Source organism: Zootermopsis nevadensis, unplaced genomic scaffold (genome assembly GCF_977971745.1).
Source record: "Zootermopsis nevadensis isolate Lab colony 2312 unplaced genomic scaffold, Znev_1.0 Znev_ptg000002l, whole genome shotgun sequence".
NCBI classification, from domain to species: domain Eukaryota; kingdom Metazoa; phylum Arthropoda; class Insecta; order Blattodea; family Termopsidae; genus Zootermopsis; species Zootermopsis nevadensis.
The window spans coordinates 17993665-18019519 of NW_028259134.1; the positions used below are offsets into that span (position 1 = coordinate 17993665).

The window sequence follows — 25855 nt, forward strand, 5'->3', positions numbered from 1 at the left end:
TAATAAGATTACAATTGTGAACAATTAAGTGAAGTGCTTCATATTTTGCATGTTTGTGTTATAGCAGTGTATAATTAAAATTGAAAGTGTTATTTGTATGTCATTTACTGGATAGAGTAGCACACCAGGTAGAGATTTTAAAACAGCTGTTTAAAGTTTATAAGACAGTGCCATGTTCTATGTTGAGTTTCTGTGTAATGGACCTTTACTTCTGTTTGTTTTCAGCAAAGTGTAAGATTACAGAGGTGAAGAAATGTGATGGAGAAGCAATAGCAAACAACCGTAAAGGAAAATTGATATTTTTCTATGAGTGGGATGTTGTGCTTGAGTGGACAGGCACATTAAAAGGTGGGGAAAATGAAGTTGAAGGCTCGATAAATATCCCCAACCTTAGTGAGGAAAATAGTATCTCAGAAATTGAAGTAAGTCTCAGAAATTTATTTGTACATACTGATTGCTGTCATAGATGTTAGTTTATGTTGGTAAATATCTCACTATTTGAATAAATTCCCATACTGTGCAACAAGTATTACTTTGAATCTAATAAAGGACTTGTATTTTAAGTGGTTGTTTCATAAAATAAATTGTACTCAAATCATCTTGAGTCACTCCTCTGAACATTACAGATGTCAAAACAAGTGGCCATTGTATTTTGTTTACTTAATTTTATCTCCCTTAACAATTATCAAGTTTTCCAATGGAATGTTACTTCATCTAGTTGGTATCTTGCAGGATGTTTTTTAAGGTCTAATCTTTTATGGTTACCATACAGGATTTCTAATCCCCTTTCTGCAAGCATAATTCCTAAAATACTGATGCATTTGCATGCATGCAACTGGTTTCAGTTGCACATCACGCACATCCATGTAACATTTTCTCTTTCTCTGTAATAAAAGAAGGCATTTCCATAATAATTAAAATAATGGGCATGCACAATCTTGTGGCCCAAAAGTCAATAAGAGGATCAATGTGGCTCCAGGTCTTGGAAGGTGTGGCACCACTCTTCTGTGGGTTAAATGAGGGGTCTGAGCCGAACACCATGTCATGTGTTGTTTCTTTGGTAAATATTTGTTTACCATTTTTTATTCCTATAGGTGAGCGTTAGTGTCAAGAACTCAAATCCTGAGGCTGATAAACTGAAGGAATTTTTGACTAAAGATGGAAAAAATGTAATTAGAGAACAGTTGAATAAATATATAGTTGCTCTTAAAGAAGGTAAGGAATGCTTTCTTGTCATTGGATTTAACTTTCAAAATACATTGTTGATATACTTACAAAATACATATAACATGGCATTCTGAAATACCTGCACCTGTTTTTAGTATGTAACCAGTGTCATCTAAACTGCAAGTGATGTTGCTATATACAGGTAGCCCTCGATTTACGCCGGGGATGTGTTCCGGGACGAACCGGAAATTGAAACTCTTTTATAATGTAAATCAATGAGAAGTCAATGACATGCGTTCCCAGCACCCAAACATTGACGAGTAATATAATGGCATTACATTTAAAGCTCTGAAATAACATAAATAAAATAAAGGGAATTTAAAAAATATATTTTATACACTTACAATCGGTATTTCGTTGGTCCCCGTGATTGACTGTGACTCTTTCATGTGATTGATGTGTACAGTCATCTCTGCTGTTATGCGATAGTTGCATTCATGTAAGATGCCGACCTATAGAAAATCGCTTAGTAAAAATAACCTGGGTACCTCCGCAGAGATTAAATTAGTCCTTTGAAAGTTTAAAGTTTATTATTTTTAAGCTAATACTCGTTTATTTGTTTGTGATTTAACAGTATTATTAGGAGCCCAGATTATGTGATGGAGAATGAATTGGAAGGGAAATGGAAATAAGCATTGTTATCCTGATTTAAGGTACTATCCTGGCATTTCCCTGTAGGGACTGAGAAAAACCATAAAATCCTCAACCACCATGGCTTGTCTCTGGGCCAGATTTGAAACTGGGGCCACCCAAATATGAGGCAAACTCGCTAACCACTCACCTGCAACGATTTGTTTGAAGCTAATATGTAGTATCTTCTGTTTATAGTTGTGAATTGCCTATTATAAAGTAATTGTAACTGTCTAATTGTACGTTATGGTTTACAGAATTTTCAAAAGGTATGATTCTTCCAAAGAAACATGAGGATGATTCAAGTAAGAGCGATACTGTCACTAATTTATCAGCAGGCTTTCATAAACAGGTAAGAATCATAAGGTAATGTTTAAAACAACTATTTAGCGTTATAATTTTTATCTGAATGTGAGTTTAGTATTTCTCCCCTGCTTTGCTGAAATGAGAAGTCATAATTTATTTTCTATTGCAGTTTATGTTTTTTAAAGGAAAAAATAAGGTTATGAGATTATCATGGTATCTCTCTGTGTCTGTTCTCCCTTTAAACATAGGAACCAGTTGACTGATTTTCAAATAATTTGATTTGAAAATTATATAATTGATGGCCACTCAACCTCATTTGTCTTTGTTATGTGGTCAGTAATGGATGCACGAACTTGAAAGGTGAAAGTGGCACACATACAACTTAATTAGGTGGAAGTTCTATTTTGTTTCAGATTATGTTTTTCACATTATGCATTGGTCCTGGCTAATAGGCCATAAAAATTATATATGTTCATGAATTCTACATTCCATATTCAATTCCCTGTGTGTGTGAGAAAGTAATGGTTTTAGTATTTTATTAATCAAAATTAATACAATGTTTACTGAACATTGCTAAAGTCAGCATATCTTTCTCTTAATTAGAGAACTGTCAATGTAAAACACTAACAACACAAGATTTGATAGACTAGAAGTATATAAATTGTGGTAATAGGGTTTGTGTGTTCTGCCTCTAACATCTTGTTAGCAGTGAGGATTGAGGACACCAGAAGGAAAGTTTTGTACCTTTGGCTAATGATGCCAGCATATTACCATCATCATCTTGTAAAACTGTATTTTGCAGGTACATGTGAACCACACTGAAAGGAATCAGGTTAGAGGTTGTAATATAAGCACCACAAACCTGGAGTTTATTGAAAAGTTCCAGTGTACTGGGGAGGAGTTCTATAATGCAGTGACAGTGACTGAGGTAAGTATTTCGTGATGCTTGTTGGTAAAGCAGATTAAATGTGCAAGGGGATGAAATTTGTAATAACAAACGTGCCGCCAATAACATGGAACTAGGTCAGGTAGACACAGCACGGATGGGATCGCATACAACTACAGTACCCTAAGGACGAATATGGTGCTCGAAACGATGTTTTCTTCTTTAATCTACCTTACATGGCTGGTAGCACGAGAAGAATTTATTATACTTAGTTGCTGTGAAAGATTCAAATCATAGATGTAAGTTGTGTTTGGTTAGTATAAAAGTTGTAATAGGGCAGCTTAGATCAGCACATTCACCAAGATTAGACTTTGTCTGAGAGTACATGCTACAGATTTCCATACCTTTCAAGAGAAAGGAGTAATATCAAGGTATTTCTCGTCTCATTACAGATGGTGCAAGCGTTTACACATGGTCCAGTGAAACTAGAAGCGAAGAAGGATGGGAAGTTTGAACTCTTTGGTGGAAATGTGTGTGGAGTCTTTGTAGAACTGGTAAGAAAGTCTTGGGAATTAGATGGTATGAGTGCCAATAACAAACTAATGGAGAGGGCAAGTCTTCAGTAGTATTTATGTATCAAGAAATTTCAACCTTAATGACATCAGTCTGTTCAGTTGGCAGCCCTGATTTACGCTGAGTCAGGTTGGTTGGGTTAGGCTAGGTTAGGGGGTCACCCGCGCAGATCGTGATGCACATTTGTGCGTGTATTTACTTCGCTGCATGAGCGAGGGATGTTGTTGGCAGTTGCGAATTTTGAAATTTAACTTGAATTGTAACATTGCAGAATTTACGAACGTTTGAAATATTTTATGTTGAGCCATCAGTTCCATAGTGAATGTTAATAAACAAAGTTTAGGGCAGTTTTATTTACTGGATACATGTAAGTCAGTGGCACACATTAGAATTTTTTAACTTACCTCACTTTCTAATGCAGACATGCAACTTGTGGTCTCTGAGTCAAATTATATATCTTGATGTCTTACACTAACAAATTTATCTGAATAATTACACATTTATTTATTTTCATGGTAGATACAAGCATTACAAGACAAGTTTCACCACAGTGTTTACTTACATTTGTGTTAAATATTTCAGGCTGCTATTTATGGAACCTGAAGTTTCATTAACAGTTATCTAAAGCCTGCCACTTGACAATATCATGAGTCATACCAACCTTTATTTACTGTATGTCACATCTTAACACATGGTCCATGATGCAAGCACGGGTGTTACATTTTCACAAAACAAGAGGAAAGCTTGTAAATTTGGTATTTGTTTTACATTTTTATGTGCTAGATTCCCAACAAGAAGATTGTTCAAAGATGGAGATTTAAGAGGTGGCCTACTGAACATTATTCAATTGTAACCTTTAACATAGAACAAAAAGAAGACCATACGGAGGTGACGGTTGTGCAGACAGGTGTTCCGCAAAGGTATGCCAAGTTTAAATTATATGTTTGAATGTTGCAGGATGGCAGATGACTTGTGATTTGTTGGTGTACTTATTTCAGTCAGATTTTCCTTGTTAATATGTTTCACTGTTATTGTCCAATGTGACATATTTCAGCAGCTCATTGCACTTGTGACTGAAAGTTAATGATACTGACTTAATACTGATTGGTTTACATATCATGTCATGACAGTTGTTCAAATTATGAAACTGTTTCCTACCTATTTTTATCGTAGATAATAAGAATTCCATATTATGCAGTAGCTATGTAAGTGCACACATTGTGTATGAGTTCTTATGGTGTATCCTGGAACATGGTGGGTTTGAAGTCATTTGTATTCCTCAACAGAATTGAATGCAGGCAGTTTTTCACACCCTAGGTGATGACTTGAACCTCGTAGTTACTGCTGTCAGAAAAGTGTACATTTGTTTTAGCAGTATTATAATAGGGCCTGCAATCTTTACATTGAAATATTTCGTAGGTAGTTCAGAGGGATATGTTTTCACTTTGGCCCAGAAATTAACTGTCCTGGCTGAGAGCTTGTTTTGGTTTGGTTTTATCCATGTGAGAATAGTTCTTCCTACAGTTGCTCTTTGCCTGGAGACATGACTGAACTTTATTGTTGCTTCCCTAGGTCTGTCCAGTCATTTGTTGTGACGTTTCATTAAATTAGGCTATGGTCACGTCATTGTGTATTTCCTCCATCGTTTATCCTATCATTCAATGCTGTATATCCTGAACTACTGACAGCTTTTTTAAACAGAATGCAGATAAGTGAATTGTACTGTTACAAATTGTTTTAATTTTTAGTGAAGCTGATTCAACAAGAGAAAATTGGGATCGGTACTACTGGGAAGCAATGAAGAGGACATTTGGTTTTGGCTCATTCTTCGTGTGATGTCAGTTGAGGAGTTATTATCCCCAATTTGTTTTTTTCTTCCTGAGTAAAGGAACTTAATATGGTATTTATTATGGCCCATGAAAACAATTGAAAATGTTTTTGCAACTTTCATATCATGCTGTGTTATCAGGTAGGTGGTTAAGCATTATGTAGCAGTGATTGTTGCAGTGGATGGATTGTTTACTAACAGGCTGATGCTCTGTGTCTGCTTTCTTAGACTCTTCAGTACAGTTTGTTACAAAATTGTTATACAGAGCATTGACAGAGGTCTATTTTGTAACAAAGTTTGTAATTCTATAATTGCATATAATTTTAAATTGATAGTTGATCTGTTGGTAAAACTGAAATGTAAAAAGATTTGATTTTCTTGAGTTTTTATGCTAATTATATTGTTACTTAAAGAATAGCATTTCACAGTATGATAAGTGACAGTAGAAAAGTTGCATCACCTTGAGTATGTTTGTGTATATAGTGCGTTTGTGCGTGTAACCAACCAAGTTATATTTAAAGGTTCCAGTACCCACTCATTTATTCATTAGGGTGTGGGACCTACTGCCTCTCATTTTCATTCTTGACACAACTAGGTTGTAGTTATATTAGTTACTGAATAATATGGATTGCACTGAACATAATGAATTTTAAACAAAAGTAATGCCTGCCTTTTTCTTTACTGAATGCTTCTTCAGATACTGCTAACACACATTACTAGGGAAGTTACTGTTGACCTCAAAATATAATGCCTTACGATAATTCTGTACTTCTAAACTTGTAACATCATTCTCTTGAAATATGGGCAGATTTATGTGTTGCAAAGATAGTGTTTCAGCTCACTGATCATGATTCTACAAGGTGAGGTGTGTTTGGATGTGGAATGTCATGTAATTTTTTTCCAATTTGGAGCATACATTTTTTATGTAATAGGTAAGGGTAGAGACTCAGCTCTTACAGAATTACGCCTGTAAGCATGGTACAGGAATAGACAAGTTTCCCAGATCCTTTATTTCTCTGCCACGTAGGTGTAATTTTTTGTATGGTAATGTGGCATACTGTCCTTATACTCAGTATGGTTCTGAAAGGTCTGGTTGCAGAATATTCAAGCACTGTTTGAAGTTACATTTGTTTCTGATGTGAGAATGTTCTGTCTTGTAGTAGATTATGCAGTTGCTGGTATTGGCCTCAGATATTGTTCCTCCATCACCTTGTTTTTCTCAGTTTTTTTATTGTGTTCTATCTTTTGCTGTCATCACACTTTTAAGTGTTCTGAGTTTTTCATCTGCTGGTATTGTAAATTATTTCAGGCCTTTAATTGACAGTAGCTGTCAAATGTCTTAATTTAACACTTTTTGGCAATTAATGCAATTGGTGTTCAGTGTCAATCATGTTATTTCTTGGGAATATAAGATACATAAAAGTTCCATGTGTTGGTGTGTTTGAATTATGAAGTTGTGCATATTTGGGATGTAAATGTTACAAAGTGAAACCATGTCTTCAGTGAAGATTCAGTGTAAATATTTATAGTGTTGTGCTGGGTCCAGATGTTTCATTTCTTGCACATTCATTGTCATGTTAATGTAGGTACAAATCTCCAGGACTGGCCATTTTATGTGATTGTTCACATAAAAGCTTTGAAAATAGTGATTTTCATTGTCCTTCAGATACAGATACAGGATCATGAATTAACTTGAAATTAGTGAGTGAAGAATTCAGTGATTGGACTGCTCTGGACATAGCACCTAGACAAGCTCTGTCTAGCATACCCTCCATTTCCAGTATAATGGTTAATCCCATAATATAATGATTCAAAACTGGTGATTTAATTAAGCTGTGACAAGTTTTGATGACCAAAATTTTTTGTGTAGTCATTCTTGTGAATTGTATGATATATAATATTCAGCTGTGTCCTCAGTAATGTGAAAATGTGATTTTATAACATACTTTTATTTTGCATTAGTATATTTACATAATACAACTCAATTTGATGTTCAGTCATTTTGAGTTAAATTTTCATACCCTGTATCCCCTGGAGAATAATTAAAAGGCTTGAATGGTAAAATTCTCAATATAATTTTTCATATGAACCTTCGTATAACAAAAACTTCTTGATTAGAGAAATATGTGTCCTTGGCAAGGTATAGGGCAGAAGAGTTGATTACTACTCCTGTCATATCATGCTGACCTATAAATGTAGAAGTTTGCTTTACAGTTTCACTGTCTAGAAAACTTACTGTGTCAGTATTAAACTCCATACAACCAACTGTTGTAATTCAAAGTCCAGAATATTTGATTCTTTTGAAATACACTATATAGATTTTATATACAGGCATACCTCATTTTATTCTACCTAGCCTCCTATACAATAAGTACCAGCAGTTTTTCCATGCAAGTGGATAGGGCATGGAGCCATTACCTCAGCTTTATCCAGTGCTGAGGATAAGAAAACATGGAGCTTTGCCTCCATACCCGTATATGCCCTTTGAATGAAATACATAAACTCGGGAATGGTTATACCCTTTACTTCCCTGTTCTCACAATATGATTCTTACACATTTTATGTAACAACCTCTGTTAGGAATAAAATGTAATTTATTTATTGGGATGAAGTCAAAAGTAATTTGTGATTACTTTTATAGGAAGTTGATGGTAACAAAGGTGAAGTTTTCCCCTCATGGCATTAGTACATTAGTATACTGGTATCTGAATGTACTGTGATAGAGGTGTGGAATGTTAGCTAGTGACATGGTGCAGCGTATAATTAATATAAATGCACTTGAAGGTCATGAAGAATAGAAATTATTTGAATACTCTTCATAAAGTACAATGCCATGCCCTGTAAATTTGTCAGTTGCCGAAAACTTGTTTGTTACGAAGATTTTCGTTGGAAGTCTGGATATTTTGGACTTAGAATTGTCCTGTCAGTATGGGGAGGCTGATCATATTACTATGTGATAGAGGTTGGAATAAAAATTGGCCAATTTTGCGGCAAATATTTTCTTGTAATGTTATTAGTACAGGTTGTATTCTTTAGATACTTTTTAATTGTTATTTTTAATGATAAAATGGTGATCAGTTTAAAACTGTACAAGATGTATTTTAATTGCCGAGTAACTTGCTGTTATCGAAGGAACCACAAACTTTATACATTTTATTTTACAGTTCCGTTTAAGATACAAACAAGGAATTAAAGTTCCATTATTAAATAGTGTTGATTGTTTGACATTTACCTTCCTTAATCCTGTGTTTCTTCCGTTTGATTTCTTGGATTTGGTCGATGCCATTTATGTTGACACCTTTTCTCCCCACAGTTTTCTGGTGATGTTCGGCAGGCATTGCATCTTTCGTCTTCTGAGGGTGTTAAAACGTTCGTTGTAAAATATGTTCATGCTTTAACACATTCACTCACAGGTATCTTAGATGCCTGTCTGTCTACACCAGCCAGCCAGTTTATAATGAGTTGACTTTGAAATCCATGAGTTAATTTTAGACTTTAGTTTTAATTTCGTATAAGAAAATAAATTTAATGAGAGAAGATTATATGTGTGTAAATTATGGTAATGGGTTCACTGAAAATTAGATCTGGAACCCTATGTTTTCTCTTTGTTTCCATAGCACTTAATCTTTGAAGCAGTTTTATCTGTTTTGGTTTACATGATGAAATTTTTGATTCTCTTTAAGTTTCCTTTGTTCCTGTTACCAACTTGAGGTTCAACTTCTCCATGAACTGGCAGCTAGTGACATGCAAAAAGAAATGATCTACAAGCTTTCAAACCTGGTGAAGAATGAAAATCGATTTACTTCTATCCTCAGGTTAAAGAATCAGGTTCCGCAGCACTGATTTTGAACCTTTGACTAACATCAGTCATTAAAGAAAACAACTTACATTGTGGTATTATGTTGTGTGTTTGAATATAAAACTACTACTTTGATAAAAAAAACCATAACAGGGTGCTCTCCTGTAAATTAAAATATTAAACTTGAGAGCAAAATTGTATGTAACCCGCTATAGAAACACTTGTATAGAATTTTGTCTAATAGAAAGGTAGTTTTGGTCCTATGATTTAGGTAGAAAGATCTTGTCACAATAATGTAGTATTAGCATTCTGTTGTAAATATTATACTTACTGCCTTTCCAGTTAGATTCTGGGCAGTTCTGAAAAAGAGAGTTTATTAAATGTTACAAATTATTAATCATCACTATCAAACTAAAGGGGCTGAGATGGTTGGGGCGATTAGCACAATTGGAAGACACATGAAGTACATACAAAATTTTATAGAGAATGCCCAAAGGGAAGGTAACCATTGGGAGATCTAGGTATGATGGGAATGTAATATTAAAGTGGATATAAAAGAATGTACAAGAATGGATAGAATTAGAAATTACAAAATATGAAGACAATAGATATCTGTATGTTAGAATATAAATAGAGGAAATGTAGAGCTCTGTGATTAGAACATTTGCAATAATGGATGATATGAGAATAATGAAACAAGTGTTGCACTGTTTACCAGGAGGAAGAAGAGAGATTGCGTATGCAAGAAAGAAATGAGAAGTTGAAGTCGTAATAGGAAGATTTCCTTTACCCTGGACAGATGATAATCTTAGGGAAATAAGAAAAGTTTTTCCTCTATCTTTATCTTAAAGGTGTCTGTCTGCCTGCAGTCCTGACAGCATCAAAACCCAGAAGTCAAACATTGATGTGCTTGCTACCATGAGAATTTCAACTTTAGATTATATCTCGTTCTGAAAGAAGATGTAACTGTAAAAATGGAAGCTAACAGTTTTGAAAATATTTTAAACTAGCGATCTGCTAAAAATGTCTTGTGATTATGTTGTATGTTATGATAGGGTGAGAATATGCATCATGGGTTGCAGAAACATGAAAAATACAGTGACCACTTGGAACACTGACATAGAAAAAGGGTGATAATAGTATAATTGATCCTAGAGAAATAGTTTGAAGATGTGAACCGAATTATGTGCCCTTCCTGTTAGCAGTGTTAAAGCCCAGGTTTTTTGTATCAGGAAGTCTGTCAGTGTTATGCAGAATTACTTACTACAAATAGTTGTCTGTCCATACATTTCATCATCTCCATTGAGCCAGATTTGCAGTTTTGCCCTTGGTTAATGGCTGTGGCTGAAACACAGAATTGAAATTTCTTGCTAATATATTTCTTTCCTGTTCACATGTTTAAATTACTTTCTTCCATCTTTATAAACTTTTCCAGTGAATCGATACAAATAAAAATGGATGTGAAACTTCCAAGATGGTAATGCTACTGACAATGTCATTATATAATCCAAAAATAAAAATTAAATACAAGTTGTATGGATGCACACATGGAAACCCAGCCTTCCTGCTAGATGTAGAATATGTGTGGATACTTACGAACAGAAACAGAGCAGTTTTGGAGAGCTGTATCTATTGCATCCTTCCACATCGTAGCATTATTTTCTTGTATGTATTTATCTATGTATGCTGCAAAGGCTTGTTGATCTATTGCACCATCTTTTATCTTTAAAAAGGAAGCATGTGTTATTACCTTTAAATACTGGTGTTTGAAATAAATACTTGTTTAAGTGTATCTGCATCTGGTGAGTGTGGTAAGTGGTGTCTTCCCTTGAGGTTCTTGGTTACAAGTGTTATGTAACTAACTGACTAGATGGCTTAGGGAACAAGTATTATGTCTATTTATTTATAATTGGTGATTTTACTGTGTAATATAGCACTTTTTCATCTGAAAGGCTTTGAATGCTTATGTCTTGACAGTATGTTCATTGAGGGGTAAGAAAGATGTAGATGTTGGACAACTCACCAGATTTTCTTTTTCAAAGGCACACTCCATAGCACACTGTAACAAAGTAAGGGAATAATTTGGTTTATGTATATGTTAACATTAACAAATGATATAGTAAAGGTAAATTTTGTTTTGTGTGTGTTAGTGTATTATAATATGAGCAGTCATTTTAGTCTGTATGCCAAAATATTCAAAAGAAGCAGCGATGCCAAATCATCTAGTACCGTAACTTAGAAAGAGGAACAGCAGCAGCTTCGAAGCTAAGCTTTGTTGTTTGTCAAGTGTCGTCACATACCATCTGAATATTAAAAGGGTGCAGGGTGCTCATATAAATACTGTGCAGGGTAATACAGTTGTAGATTTTTTTAAGTTATGTAACAGTTTTATGCTAAATGCAAAAGTTGGTTATTGGTAAATGAGATGACAGAAGTATTCATCCTCAGTGGAATGGAGGAGGAAGTTGTCAAGATACTGTCCTGGCATGTGTCTAAAAGGATTTAAGAAAATCTTAGAAAGAAAGATCAGGATGGCCAATACACTGGCTGAGATTCAAACTGGCTATCTTCTGAAATCATGAATTTTACTATTTAATTTAGTCTGTCTAGGCTCAGTGGTACACGCTCTGAGTTATATTCTGGACGTGCTTGATACAAATATAAGATGCTGGCAACTATCCTGCTATCCTGAGTAAAAAAAGTCTCATAAATGTTAAATGTATTGTCACAGTATTTTTAATGACACTTACAGCAATATTTCCTCGATGAGCTTTATGTAGGCCACCTGTAATACAGTACAAAATTAATTAAATTATTCATCATCAAACAAAAATTAAAATATATACATGTTAAAACAATGGTTGTTTTGTTTTGCTTTTTGGAAAAAAAAAGTGCTAAGGAAAATATTTGGGTCTAAGAAGGGTGAGGTGAGTGGGAAACAGAAAATTAGATGGTACGAAACTGAAGTTTATACAGGTAGCCCCTTGTTGGAATAATGAAATCTGGGAGTCTACAGTGGGCTCGGCATATTATTAGGAAATGACACAACCTCTCTTGAACCCCAGCTCATCTTTGAAACCAGGCCAATAGTTGCAGTAGTGGAAATGTATTAATTGAAATGTTAGGCAAGGACAGGGGTTAGTACCTCTTTTTCCTGGTCTGTGTTGCATTTGTCCTAAGGCTCCTAGATTTTGTCCATCAGAGTCTCCTACTGATTCAGTACTTTCCCCTACATCATTATCTACAGGACCCTCTTGAGGTGGCGGAGGAGGTCCCCCAGGGCCTCCTGATGGAGGAGGAGGTCCCCCAGGGCCTCCTGATGGAGGAGGAGGTCCACTAGGGCCTCCTGGTGTTGGCACTGGTCTCATGCTTTTAATACATTCTTTGACTGATTTCATGTTGATGATTTTTGGCATCTTCTTGCAGCACTGTCACATAAAAGAAAAACTGCAGCTTTTAAGTCATTTTCGCCCAAAATTAAAATTGTTAGATTAAGTTTCTTTATTTTTAAAGAGTACTGGATCATATTTCACTGTGGGTCCTGTCTATAAAGACGGAGATTGATGGTATATGGACAGAAAATGAGCTTTTTACCATAAGCTTGGTAGGTTACCTGGCATTTTATAAATCACAAATGGTTTGGTTTAGCATGGCCCACTGATGGGGTTTAACAATTACAGCATGTTTAGTGAACATAAAATTTCTTTGCCTTTGCTACAGAAATATGCTGATGCACACTGTTTATGCATGGAAATGATTTCTTAGTTGCTGGAACTAAAGTATCCCTTCAATCCACATGAGCAACCAGTAACTGGCCTGTCTTAATCTTGTAGTAGTATTTCCTACCTTGTTGAACCTAAAATGCATGTTTGTTGATGGTGATGGTAGTTTCTGATTGTCACTTGTCCCATTTTCACTTTGTACCTGTCGTTTAAACCTCTCTGGCACTGCTATGTGCAGTGGCATGAGACTTTGCAGATGAGACATAACATATTGCTCATCTGATTCTGGGGTACTGTCACGAACAGCTGCAATCTGCAGTCAAAAGAATTAGGTATGAAAGTTTGACTGCTACAATGTTACATTATGAATATTTGTTTCATTAATTTTATTTCCCTGCTTTCAATAGATTTTTATAAGAAGAATAAATAGTTGCCTGCACTTATTTATGAAACTATCAACAAACTAAACATGAATATGGCTGTCGTCTCGGTTGTAGCGCCACGTAGTCTGCAATAACCCAGAAGACAGAAATCTTCATATTCACCGCTGTGAGAACCTCAAGTCTTACACAGTCTGGTAGAAGTTTTCCGAGTTTTAGAGGTCCTTCCTGCCTCCATTATTAGGGCAATGGGCCACCAATTCTAGATAATGTTATACTTTTGTGAACTTACCACAATTAAACAGCCCAGTAAACTGGCCCATGTAGAAATCATCGTGGTGTTCTCTCTTAGTCGCAAGAAATGAACTCTGTATCCTAGTTTCAAGCAGTTTTATAATCTGTGCTGTATAACTGTAACAGTAGACTGTATACAACATGAATAGAAATCTGTACTCATAAAAAAGAACTTTATACAGTTGTCAAAAAATCGTCATCAATTTTATATTCTGTTCAGAAGATCATTGTTTGAGTTGTAATTATGTTAACATCCTGTCACTTTTTTAACTCACAGCCTTTGTGGTGTTTGCATGTGACTAGCTTTGTAGTTCTTTTTTTTACTCTGTGTTTCTGGTGATCACGTCAGAGTTCTTTGATGTCCCTGTTAGCATCCTGTCGGCTACTAAAAAATTACATGCCGTAGTTCATGTATTTTGTCATCCATAATACTTGTAGGTTCTTCCCCTGATGTTTGAGTAATGGCTTAGTGGACCCTGCCCTGAGTTTAATCTTTTCTGGAGTCCACTGCTCTCTTATTCTTAAACTATTCAAAGTATTTATTGCTCATGCGAAACAAATGTAATACGAGATGTAAATGTAAGCAATCTATGATGCTTACCGAAGTAACGTGTTTCTTAACTGTAGTGATCAATGAGAAATAGCTTTTTGAACTCATTGATATTCGTACCTTTGTACTGTGGAATGGGGGGGGGGCAGCGGATACTGGACCAATTCGAAGTGTCACTCTAATTTTATGATAATTGGATAGGTAATTTATGCGTGGAACTCTCGTTTATATAGTTATTTAAATCAATCTTCGTTTTGTCTGACACATTAATTATATGTTTCATGGTGACATGCGAAGCAACTCTGAATTATCGTTTCCGTATGCATGCATCGAGCCGTGAATGGCACTGTTCAGGGAAAATCAGACTTCAGTATTCAATGTAAAAGAGACTTGAATACTGTAAAATGTATTTCACAACATATGACAGATTTAATCTGCTCACAATTTAATAGGAACATATTGTAGGTCTATTGAATAGTTAATACTTTCAGATTATAGTATTACTGTAAACATTAAACGGCCTAGAATAAATATTAGCTTAGGCTATAATTTTAGTAAGCAACTTAATCATGACCTGAAACTAGACTTGTTTAGAATGAGTTTGTTACGTCGGTGTATGGGTTGTGAACTCCTGACCCGGTATGATATTGAACGACTCAGTGCTTGTTTCTATTTTTACATATTCGGCGTGTGGGTCTTTGTTATTTTAATGACCCACCATTTTGATTTAACCCTTTCGGAGCGATCAAGTTGAAAATGCATGTAATCTGAAGCATTCCTCAGGACATTGTTCGTCACAGGATTCAGTCCAGAGTTCAAAAGGTACATAAGAAGTTTGTTCGCTATCAGAGTTATTGGATTCCGTATTGTGAGGGCGGTCAAAAGAGCAGTTTAACCAATTTTTTCAGTAAACATTATTCTTTACAGAAGTCATCTCTCAAATCAGCGACAACAGGAAACCAAGAAGATAATGGAAAGATGGTATTTAAAGAGATTCGGATCTTCAGTGGATGTAATTTATATTTAAAGATTTCTGTCTTCTGGTTTGTTGCGCTGTGTAGTCTGGTCGATGTTTACCATCGTTCTCCCTGATGACGAAGGCAGTATGACCTCTGAAACATCGACCAGACTACACAGCGCAACAACCCAGAAGACGGAAATCTTCATCGCCCTGATGTCGGAGGCAGTATGACCTCTGAAACGTTGGTAAACATCTACCAGACTACACGGCGCAACAACCCAGAAGACAGAAATCTTCATACTCATCGCCCTGATGATGGAGGCAGTGTGTCCTCTGAAACGTTGGTTAACATCGACCAGACTACACGGCGCAACAACACAGAAGACGGAAATCTTCATCGCCCTGATGACGGAGGCAGTATGACCTCTGAAACGTTGGTTAACATCGACCAGACTACACAGCGCAACAACCCAGAAGACAGAAATCTTCATACTCATCGCCCTGATGACGGAGGCAGTATGACCTCTGAAACGTTGGTAAACATCGACCAGACTACACAGCGCAACAACCCAGAAGACAGAAATCTTCATCGCCCTGATGACGGAGGCAGTATGACCTCTGAAACATCGACCAGACTACACAGCGCAACAAACCAGAAGATAGAAATCTTCATACTCACCGCTATTAAAACCTCAAATCTTACATAATTTATATTTGTGCACTGGATCAGAACTGCGGTCACTTGCGAATTTCGGTGTTAGGAGTATTGAAACTTCAGGCTCCATTACCAATTAAATACTTTCATTAAAAAAATTTCAAACAATATTTGCGTTCTATGCCTGTCTGACACGTCTGCGAAGTTAAATTAATATTTTCTGAGGATGCAAAAACATATCGAATAGCTTGCCGTACTGTCTTCATTAAATTTAAGACAAAATGGTGTGATTATGACGTGTATAATAAAATTATATCGGTATCAAATGCCATATTATAAAATTCTCTTTAAACATGAGAAAGATATGTCGATACAAATTTACATGTTAATATCGAAATTATTTTACCGATTGGCACGAAACCGCTGGTAAATTTAAGTATGAAAAAGTGGAAAACTTAGTCAACAGATTAATGCCCATTCTCATATCGACGAAATTAAATTTAAAAAATGGACTTGATGTAATCATGTTTCAGAATCTCTAGATCCGTTTTCTTTTTCTGATAAACTTGAAGCAGTATACGTAGTCTCCTACCCTACGTTCGAATGGGAAACTTCCCCGATTACGAAACAAGAGAACTGGCAAAAGGTTTTTGAGCGTTCTTCTGTCTGGTTACAAAAATATATTCATCTCTTAAATTACCTAACGAATATTAATAGAACTTAGTTTTGGGACTTTGTATTGAAACCTGCCGGGCGAATTTAATTTTGGTCCACATTGTTCTACTAAAGCCACAGTCGACAAGAAACTGTAATTTAACTTTATATTTCTCCATGGCGCTGAGTCCTTCGTAAGAAGCTTAACGAGTCAAATTCCTCTCGTTTTATGGAACGAGAATGTTCATTACCGCCTTCATAAGACCCCGCTACTGGACCTTATCCAAAGTCAGTCGAATCTAATATACACTTTACTAAATCCATAGTATTCCACACATCTACGTGTGGGTCTTCATTTCTCATCTCTTCCACGCGTGCTACATGTCCCAACCCTTCCATCCTCCTAGACTTAATCATCCTTGATAAAGCGCAGAATCCAATCCAGGGTCATCAGTGCTACTGAAAATTGTGTTGATAGTTCGGATTATTTTAACAGAATTAGTTACTTTGAGCCACGAGTGATATTAAATAATAGTAAATATTACATTCGTAAACTATGTGTTTCAGATTGATGTACACCTTTGCACTTCGGTTCCTACAGCGTGTTTGGAACCTCGTAAGGCTCGTTTCAAATCCCTGTCTTGCAGTTCCGGGTTGGGAAACGTTTAGTATGGAAACCCCAGGGTTGGCTGTGCAGAGCAGGGGGTCGATCCGAAGTGGGAACAACGTCGCCCGCCCACATGAGATGCTCTAAGCGGAGGGACGAGCGATTCTGTTTCTAATAACCGTTATTTCACGCAGAATTTAGAAGATCGTGAGTGAAGAGGCTGTTGGAAAAATTGTGTGTAATAAATGTGCTCGGTAATATTAATAATTTAGGAAGCGTATTTCTGCTGCATAGATAACGAATAAAATTGGACTTAACTGGTTCTGTGGATATTTAATTACGCCTACATCGTTCGTATATTAGCAATGAATCGGAGTGCATAAGTTGTACAAATTTGCGTACTATATGCACTGTAAGTTACTCATAAAATTATTACAAGCTGTACAGACTTTCTGACAATAGATGCTCAGATAAGTAAGTATAGGTCATATATACGAAGTTGTCAGGAAAACACCGGAACTGGAACGAAAGAAGAAACTAGTCAAATGACTGATCTGTACAGGTCATCTCTGTTGTAAGGCGGCAACGATGATCAAAGGGAAGAGACAAGCACTTCACAAAATTTTTAACAAATTTAATAGCTGTGCTATGATTTTATCTTGAAAAAGCTAACGAGACATACACTTCCTTTCTTTGAATTTATTTAAAGATAAGCCTCTTTATGTATGATTTGAGGTTTTCGCAGCGGTGAATATGAAGATTTCTGTCTCCTGGGTTGTTGCGCCCTGATTACGGAGGTAATATGACCTCTGAAACGTTGGTAAACATCTACCATACAACACGGCGCAACATCCCAGAAAACAGAAATCTTCATAAGCCTCCTTGTTAGCTTCCGCCATAAATACATAAGTTTTTTCATCTCATTGTAGCTACGCCTTCACCATAGGCTACATTACTGTACATCACAAACACGACAGAAACACGGAAAACATAAATACTCTCCCCACCTCACAAATTGGAGTGAACAAAAAGGAATGCGATCTACAAAACTAAAGGACAGTCCCGAGCAACGGTTTCCTTGTTGATAGGGAACAGAAGCCGCTACGCTGTATTACATTTTGTGTTCAGGAGCTGATATATTGATCCTTAGCGACCCACGCACTACTCTACCATACAATATTGTTCCTTATTTCCCCTCCTGCCGTCCATGGTTGGTATCTCGTCCCAGGCAAGTCTATCACCCTATCCCGCCCATCGGAAAAGGGTAAAGGGAATAGCTCTAACCACGATTAACGTCATACTACCAACAATATGATCTTACGCTGAATAGCTTTGCTGGTTGCGTCATCAGGGGCGTATAGGAAATCAATAGGATAACGCTCGTTTACTTTTTAACAGAGGAGACTGCTGACATGCGTAGGTTAAGCTTTATAAAACACGGCCATTTTAGATCTCACTATTTCCATGTGAATTGGTGTCTTATTGTATATTAAAATGTTGATATATTGGCTAAGGCGGTGGCACCACGTAATTTGTATAGAGGGAGGGGGTGGAACATTCTGTGCTTGCGCCTAGCCGAGGTTGCAGATAAACCAGTGGGTTATACAACTGTAAGTATGAATGATTATCTGTCTTCCATACGGTCCGTGAGAAGTGGCTTATCGAGTAGTGATAAAATTGTGAGTAGGTATTCGTTGTTGTTTGGACAAACATCAGTTCACGTTCAAGTTATGTTAACTGTGACTCTGTGATTATATCCGTATTTTATAAATGTGAAATTACAGCACAAATCATCGTACATTGTGCTGCTCTAATTTTACGTGATTTGTTGCTGTGATTTGTGACATTTATTTTGTTTTATCAGTCCAGTAATGTGGTTTTAATTTTTCGTACTGTTACGTTTAATAACTGTGATGGCAAGAGTTCTTTCCTCCCACCCGGCATAAAAGTGGGTAAGCAGTTATCTTTCGTTTTCTCACCGTTGTCAGTAATTGAACTGTGTGTAATCTGCAATCATTGAAATTTGTAGGGCGGCTGTTTGTTTAATAATTCTATCAGTCAGAGGACAGTCTCGGAATGATAATTTAAAATCTCCCCAACTGACTTTGGCATTTAAATATAATCACTTCTAGAACTATATTTTTACCCCTTTGATTTTACATATAGAAAATTAAATACATATTATTTGTAGGTATCTTATTATAGAAATGTTCTTCTTCCTCCTTATACATGCACAAAACTAGTAATATTTTAATTGAATGTTGTTCTGAAGGACTGAGCGTAAAAAAGAACAGGTTAAATAAGCGCCGGTAAGTGCGTCTTATAGTGTTGTATCAAATCACACAATTTTACCGCTATGATTATGTAACATATGTGATATTGTGGTAGTAGTAATACGGAAATCATGGCCTATTTTAAAGTACAGCTCCGTTATAGCAAAGAGAAGATGAAAATCAGAAGAATAGCAGGCTTTGGGGATAGAACTCCGAAGCGTTAGTATACGGTAGTCAGTATATATTAGGTATGAATCAGTGTAATTATACAGTATTTTTATTTTTTATATTTATTTATTTTTATTTTCTTTAGTCTTTTGATTATAAATTTTTATTTTGCATTTTTAAATGAGGCTAGGTTTTTGATTATTATAATCTTTTAGGGTTTCAAAACTAAGTTTCTCTGTGTTGATGTCTTAGTTCTTTAGTTTATTTTTGTTTTTATTTTTCAATTACGTTTGTTGCAATTATAACTTTTTAATGTAGTTTAATGACCAAGCCCTGTGTTAAATGTAGTTTCTTCCTTCTTGTTTTTGTGTCCTTGTTAACCTGTTCAGTAATATTTTTGTCCAAATTTTCTAATTGGCCTCATCATGCCAAATTAAATTGTAATGTACTCTCCCATCTTCCTCTGTGACACTTAAGTCAAGGTCACACTCGTTGCTAGGCCGCTGATCACGCCAGTTGCGCAGGTGCGTACGTGGCTTATTCACGAGCAGAGCGTGTGCTCAATCCTCCAAAATTAATTCTGTTTCAAACTGGACAATTTTAGTGAGATTTCAGGTTCTCATTCTTCAAAGTAGTCTCATAGAAATGGACTGATGCTTCATTAGATGTGTTTACTATGTTATTGCGCTTTTATGAAGGTTATAAATCTCTGTTTCGTACATGTAATGAAGATTGTCCATGGCTGAAATTAAACAATGTGAAGACAAAACTACTTTGAATCCATTTGTAAAATGTTTACTTAGTTTTCCATGAATATTTCACTCATCAGATGTTTAATTATTGAAAATATATGCACGAAGTATATGAGCCACAATTTTTCACTTAGCTCTTAGACTTAACATAGTCAGGCATTATAAACTTTATTTTAACTACTTAAAATTGGGAAGTATACCACTGAAAAGTGTTACATAAATTACATTCCTCTTTACTACAGTACTAATGTAAAGTAACTGCCATTTGTCATTTATAAAGAAATTCTGTAAGACAATAGCAAATTTGACTACTTTTTCATATTTCCAATTTCAGAATTACATAATTTAATTTACGAAAAGCAGTCACCACTGCAACAAATGAAAACTTGAGGGAACGTCGCATTTGTGTACATTATCAATAAGTTATTAAATTTTGAATTATAATTTGGCAAAAATGCAATGGTTGGTATGAATTAGCTAGGAGCAATGTACAGTTATGTTTAGAATATACATAAAACATTACTATAAAATAAGTATTTGTAGGCAAAAAAGTATAATAATCTTTACTGACTATGTATCACTGATGACTTTTAATGACTTACCACAACCAAACCACTGATCCCACCTGTCAGAAAAGATATGACCCAGTGTACCCACCAAATATCCTAACCATATTTGTAATATATATGTTACTGGTATAGCAGGCTCTAACAGAATTAAACTGGGTAGACACATTGGTTGTTTCATAAACAAGTGTATGATTATTAAATAGTGTATCAATGCATATCTGTAATTTCCCACCTGGAACCATGCACCACATATTAACTTAATAATGACGTTTCATCCATTTTCAGTATGCTACGATTCTTTGTGCTGCATAGAACTTCTCAGAGACATTTTTAACAGCAGCATCAACACTAAGACATTAGCATATCCATTGCAGTAAGGTTCCAGCATTACAATGTTTGAGGGTGTTGTAGCAACCATTCTGAACCGGTACCTTGGCAAGTACATTCAAGACCTTGACACTGAAAACCTCAATGTTGGTATTTTCAGTGGAGACGTTCAGCTTACGGAACTGAGACTGAAGCCTGAAGCTCTGGTTGGTACTTCTTAGTTTTATATGATTCTGAGAATCAACTTGTCTTTACAACGTTTTTAAAAAGCCAATTATGAAAGTATGAAAGTTAATTTTCAAAACTGGGCTGCAGGTTGAACATGATCTGCCACTAATATTCTCTATGGACAACATTTTAACTTGATATACATAGGCTAATGGTATTGTTGTCTCGGCTTATGGTTTTGACATGTTCAAATTATGGGCTGTTGCTCCTGATGGGAGGATAATCCCATCAGGCAATTTGTTCTTTTCAAAAAGAACTTTGATTAGATGGGTGTCTGAGAGTTGAACCCAGAAGTTTTGGGATTGCTTCAGCTGAAGGCCTCTGTGACTTAGGGAGGAATTGTTTTGGCAGAAGGCCGCCATGATTTGGGGTAGGTCAACAATGCCTCTTTTCATTGAACTTGCCTTACAACTAAGGAAAACATGCAAGACTAGTCAGGGTAGCCGAGTAATGTTAGACACCACTCGAAGATGGCTGTCTTCTGTGTCGCACCGTGTAGTCTGGTAGAAGTTTACCAGCCAGGGCGATGATCGCCCTAATGATGGAGGCAGCAAGGACCTCTGAAACGTTTGTAAACTTCTAGACTAGATTATATTATGGCAAGGTTGGTTTAGTCAGATCACATTACGTCACATAGAACATGACGCTAGTTTTGGCTGACGACATGCTTGAAAATGGTTGGAATTCCAGTTATTTGTTCGTGTTACACGCAGAAGTACAGAGTTGCAGAGTGTCGTAATGTTGGTCATGGTTTAGGTTACATGGGTATAGGTTATGTGGCTCTTGACTTTGTCATCGGAGGCAGAAACTAAGGACTTATATACAACAGTGCCTCAGTGGGCGTCAAACCCATGTTTCCACCGTTTGAACTGTTCAAGATTATATGTTTCTTAACATGTCTTATTGAAATTAATTAGATAACCTAATCATTAATTTATGTCACAATGTAAAAAAATATGGTATTTGTTTTAAATTTGCTTATTGCAGCCAAAGGTATCTGTCTTTTTATAGTATAATTGTACAAGCTGTGCTAACATCTGTATTGAGTGTTATACAGTATAAAGAATATTTTCTTGTAGTCAATCCTGTTACAGTCTTCTGCACATTTAGAATTTTATGTAATGTGATCAGATTTTCTTTCTATAAAACATACAGAATTCTTTTAATTCATGTTTGCAGTATGAGCTTGATGTACCAATTGAAGTGAAAGTAGGTACCATTGGAAGAATTTGTTTGAGTATTCCATGGACTGGGCTGTATACTCAATCTGTAACCGTGTCTGTGGAGGTAAGAAAAAGAAGCGCAGTTTGATTAATATGGCAGATAAATATGCAGTTTTGGTGTGTTATTGTTTGGGTTGTCAGATGTGATTGGTAATCATTTGTAACAAATTATGAAAACGTAGGTTCAACTTCTTGTATCCTTCCATAAAAAGGTTTGCTTAAAAATTTAATTTGAGATCGGTGTTTGGTGAAGGCATGATTGGTTACTAAAACTCTATTTTACATCATCTCCTTTCCTCAGCAGTGTAATCAAGTCCAGTTGGAAAGCATTTTGCTCTGTTCATCCAATTATGCCATCACCTCTCACTTTCTGCCTGATACATGTAAGGACTTCCAAATCCTCTCACAGATATTCAGTATGAAGATGACAACTGTAACATTTATTGAAATGTTGGAGAACCTTCTGACATTTAGCATGGCGTATTCCTGTAAGATGAAATTATACAGAGTAGTCCATTTCATATCATTGATGTCTGGTACATTTGCCCTGAAATGATACTTGCATATACAGAAGTACCTATCAATTAAGCACACTTTTCAGAAACTCCATTGAAATATTTTATACATATGTGTGGGAACCGAAGTTTTCTGTAATATTTTATTATAGAAAATGCAATAAATATTAAACAATCTATCAGATGTTAAAGGAATACTGTGTCCCATGTTATTAGATGGAAATCATGTTGCAGGATGTGTATGTTATTGCTGGGCCAGTTGTTGATCGACCATATGATCCTGAAAAGGAGAAGAGATTAATTCGAGCAGCAAAGAAGAAGAAATTGGAAGATTTGGAAGGGGAGAGCTTACTGTCAACAGGTTTGTTTATCAGACATGAATTTGAAAGTAAAATTTAGTGTGTGTTATGGCCTGATAAAGCTGCAAGGATTTATGAAGTACTTTTTTTTAAGGGATTTCAAAGTGGCATTACGTTACCTCAGAATCACATTTTAAACATAAAAAAGGAAGGATAGTTTCTGAATCACAAAACTTGAAGTGTCAGTAGCTAATATTTTACCAAGCAATGATGAATTCAACCATTTATTTCCTTGACCCATGCATGAATAAATTTGTACATTTTGGACTTGTCATAGAGGCCTGTTGTGTTTTCTTAATTATCTTTTCAGAAGTTCCAGTACTAAAGTTAAAACATATGTTGAAAATTTGATTTTATGTAGGTTTGAAGTAAAAGCCCATAAGAATCGACAGTTTTTGCTGTATGTTGGATAAGCTATAGATCAGTAACTTCAGACCCATTTCTTGTATGTATTTAACTTGAAGTTTTTACAGGACCTGGTGATGCCAAGACATTTCTTGAAAACTTGGTAACTACAGTAATCAACAATCTCCAGATATATATTCGTAATATTCATATTCGGTATGAAGACACAGTTACAAATCCAGATTGCTCCTTTGCCTGTGGTATGTGCATCCAGAGCATATCAGTGGAAACAACTAACAAGTAAGGGCTTTATATTATTTGCTAAAGTAAATCTTCATAAAATCCAGAGTACTGTTTGTTCTTTAAACTTTCTGTACATTTCCCCCATGCCTAATCAATTAGGATGATAGAGGATTACAAGCTATAGGCAAAATTGTCATATTGAACTCACATTAATGTTTTGTACCTTTTGTTATGTCACATTAAGTGAAGTATGCAAATTTAGGCTTTCTGGAAACAAAGTGCTAGGAAGGATACATGTACCCAAGTAGGAGGCAGTGACAGGAGGGTTGAGAAAATTAAATGAGGAGAAACTCTGAACAGGGCATGTAGCATTCATGTGGCAGACTTGAATGTGTGTTATTTTATTCAGAAAACTTGAAGAGATAATTTTGGAGACATAGGAATATGTGGGAAGACGGTATTACAACAGATTTTAGAGAAGTAGGGTTTGAGGTTATGGGCTGACTTTCAACAAGGTCAGAATAGGACCCATTGACAGGCTTTTGCCAATATGGTATTTAACCTATGGTTCTATTAAAAGGAGGGATTTTATTCATCAATTGAGCAACTATCAGTTTATCAAGAAGGATCCTGCATGATGGAGTTAATACTTGTTGGAAATGCATAAGGATTTCCTCTGATTTGTGGTTTATTATAGTAAGTGGAAGCCCTCTATCACACCTCAAGGGGCATCTTCATTGTACCAGTTGGTTCGCATGGAATCATTTTCTGTCTATTGGAATCCTTCATGTGGTGCAAGTGGTCTTGTCACTGACTTGATTGGCCCTGGATCTGCGCCTTACTGCTGGCGAAATGAGATGAGAAGAGGTTTGGAGACTTTCAGTATCAACAAAGATGACTTTGATTTCAGTGAGTGTCTCCAACATTACTTTACAGTCCTAGAACTTCTGGAACTGTAAAGAAGTGCCTGTGTACATATATATTTGTGGGTAAGGCACTGGCCTCTTGTTCCAAGATCTGAAGTTCAATACCTAATCAGAACCAGTGTAAACATATTATTCTTTTGAACTTGAATCCTCATCTTATTCAAATGTTAACTCAATCTTAATCCTTTAGAGTTGAATGGTAACTATATGTACCAGTTGCTGTAACAGTCAGTAACTGTACATTTTGTAATTATGGATTATGTATGATATATAGTGTAAACAGATTGTTTCTTTGAACAGCATTAACTAGTAGATCTCTGTAATGGAGATGTGTTGTGTTTGTTTTGCAGTAGGAACTGAATTAATTAATATTATGTACACAAGCTCCAGCTTCAGAAGGTTAGTCTTGGAACTAGATTGAGGAGAGTGGTTAGCTTCAAGCTGAGGTTACTTTACTCATAGAAAGAGATCTCCAAATATGCTTTAGAGTCTGAGTAGGCTCCAAAGTTATTCTGGATATGAATCTGATGATAGATCGCAGTGCTCCTGCGATGAGCTGAACCTTGTATCTCTAGTCTGTAGCCCACCCCTTAAGTGACCTATTTTAAACGACTATTTTCAGAGATTTTTTATGTGTTTACCAGTAATGATGCTGTAATTATTCTTTGTGTGTAGTTGTGAAGCCAATCACTGCTAAAATGAAGATCATTGTGAATAAATCAAATGAAGCTCGTGTTCCCAAGCTGTTGGCAGACTTTGTTCTTCAAGATGCTGCAACTCAACTGTCTCGTCAGCAGTTTCTGTCCATCATAGGACTTACAGAATCTTTTCAACGTATGAGTATCAACAGGTAAC

The 25855-nt window shown here is 35.9% G+C and overlaps 3 protein-coding genes across 18 annotated transcripts in view; 2 read left to right on the forward strand and 1 right to left on the reverse strand.

Annotated features, from left to right (window-relative positions):
- Positions 1 to 8661, forward strand: part of LOC110831544 (activator of 90 kDa heat shock protein ATPase homolog 1) — a 71878-nt gene extending 63217 nt beyond the window's left edge. For all 7 annotated transcript variants that reach the window (XM_087352215.1, XM_022067674.2, XM_022067669.2 and 4 more), the window contains 7 exons: positions 226 to 422; positions 1095 to 1215; positions 2115 to 2209; positions 2966 to 3091; positions 3502 to 3603; positions 4406 to 4542; positions 5371 to 8661. In XM_087352215.1, coding sequence (XP_087208341.1) covers positions 226 to 422; positions 1095 to 1215; positions 2115 to 2209; positions 2966 to 3091; positions 3502 to 3603; positions 4406 to 4542; positions 5371 to 5458 — 866 coding nt within the window. In that variant the 3' untranslated portion in view covers positions 5459 to 8661. The remainder of the gene's footprint in view (positions 1 to 225; positions 423 to 1094; positions 1216 to 2114; positions 2210 to 2965; positions 3092 to 3501; positions 3604 to 4405; positions 4543 to 5370) is intronic.
- On the reverse strand, positions 4212 to 13797 carry LOC110831545 (uncharacterized). Of its 3 annotated transcripts, none has more exons than XM_087352223.1 (10): positions 13644 to 13797; positions 13096 to 13284; positions 12395 to 12677; positions 12000 to 12034; positions 11273 to 11308; positions 10846 to 10972; positions 10514 to 10593; positions 9581 to 9608; positions 8683 to 8803; positions 4212 to 4966 (listed from the first exon to the last, which is right to left on the reverse strand). In XM_087352223.1, exons 1-9 carry the CDS (start codon positions 13683 to 13685, stop codon positions 8688 to 8690), a joined length of 936 nt encoding a protein of 311 aa, XP_087208349.1. In that variant the 5' UTR covers positions 13686 to 13797; the 3' UTR covers positions 4212 to 4966; positions 8683 to 8687. The 3 variants fall into 3 exon arrangements, with proteins under 3 accessions (XP_087208349.1, XP_021923368.1, XP_021923367.1); XM_022067676.2 differs by lacking the exon at positions 4212 to 4966 and adding an exon at positions 7381 to 7637; XM_022067675.2 differs by lacking the exon at positions 4212 to 4966 and having other exon boundaries at positions 7381 to 8803.
- A 4588-nt stretch (positions 13798 to 18385) lies between these two features.
- Positions 18386 to 25855, forward strand: part of LOC110831552 (intermembrane lipid transfer protein VPS13A) — a 50039-nt gene continuing 42569 nt past the window's right edge. For 2 of the 8 annotated variants that reach the window (XR_002543629.2, XM_022067695.2), the window contains exons 1-7: positions 18386 to 18682; positions 21120 to 21367; positions 22569 to 22676; positions 23362 to 23488; positions 23960 to 24131; positions 24772 to 24983; positions 25676 to 25850. Coding sequence is in view for 7 of the 8 variants with exons in the window: in XM_022067695.2 (XP_021923387.1) it covers positions 21227 to 21367; positions 22569 to 22676; positions 23362 to 23488; positions 23960 to 24131; positions 24772 to 24983; positions 25676 to 25850 (935 nt within the window). In the remaining variant the exon portion in view is untranslated. The other 6 variants (XM_022067694.2, XM_022067692.2, XM_022067689.2 and 3 more) reach the window with 5 other exon arrangements.

Excerpts from the sequence above, each read along its gene's own strand:
- LOC110831545 (XM_087352223.1), bottom strand. The coding sequence starts at position 13,685 with ATGATTTCTACATGGGCCAGTTTACTGGGCTGTTTAATTGTG. Across the intron at positions 13,285-13,643 it reads TACTGGGCTGTTTAATTGTG|ATTGCAGCTGTTCGTGACAG; the intron begins GTAAGTTCACAA and ends TTTTGACTGCAG. Across the intron at positions 8,804-9,580 it reads AGAATCTAACTGGAAAGGCA|AAGACGAAAGATGCAATGCC; the intron begins GTAAGTATAATA and ends TAACACCCTCAG.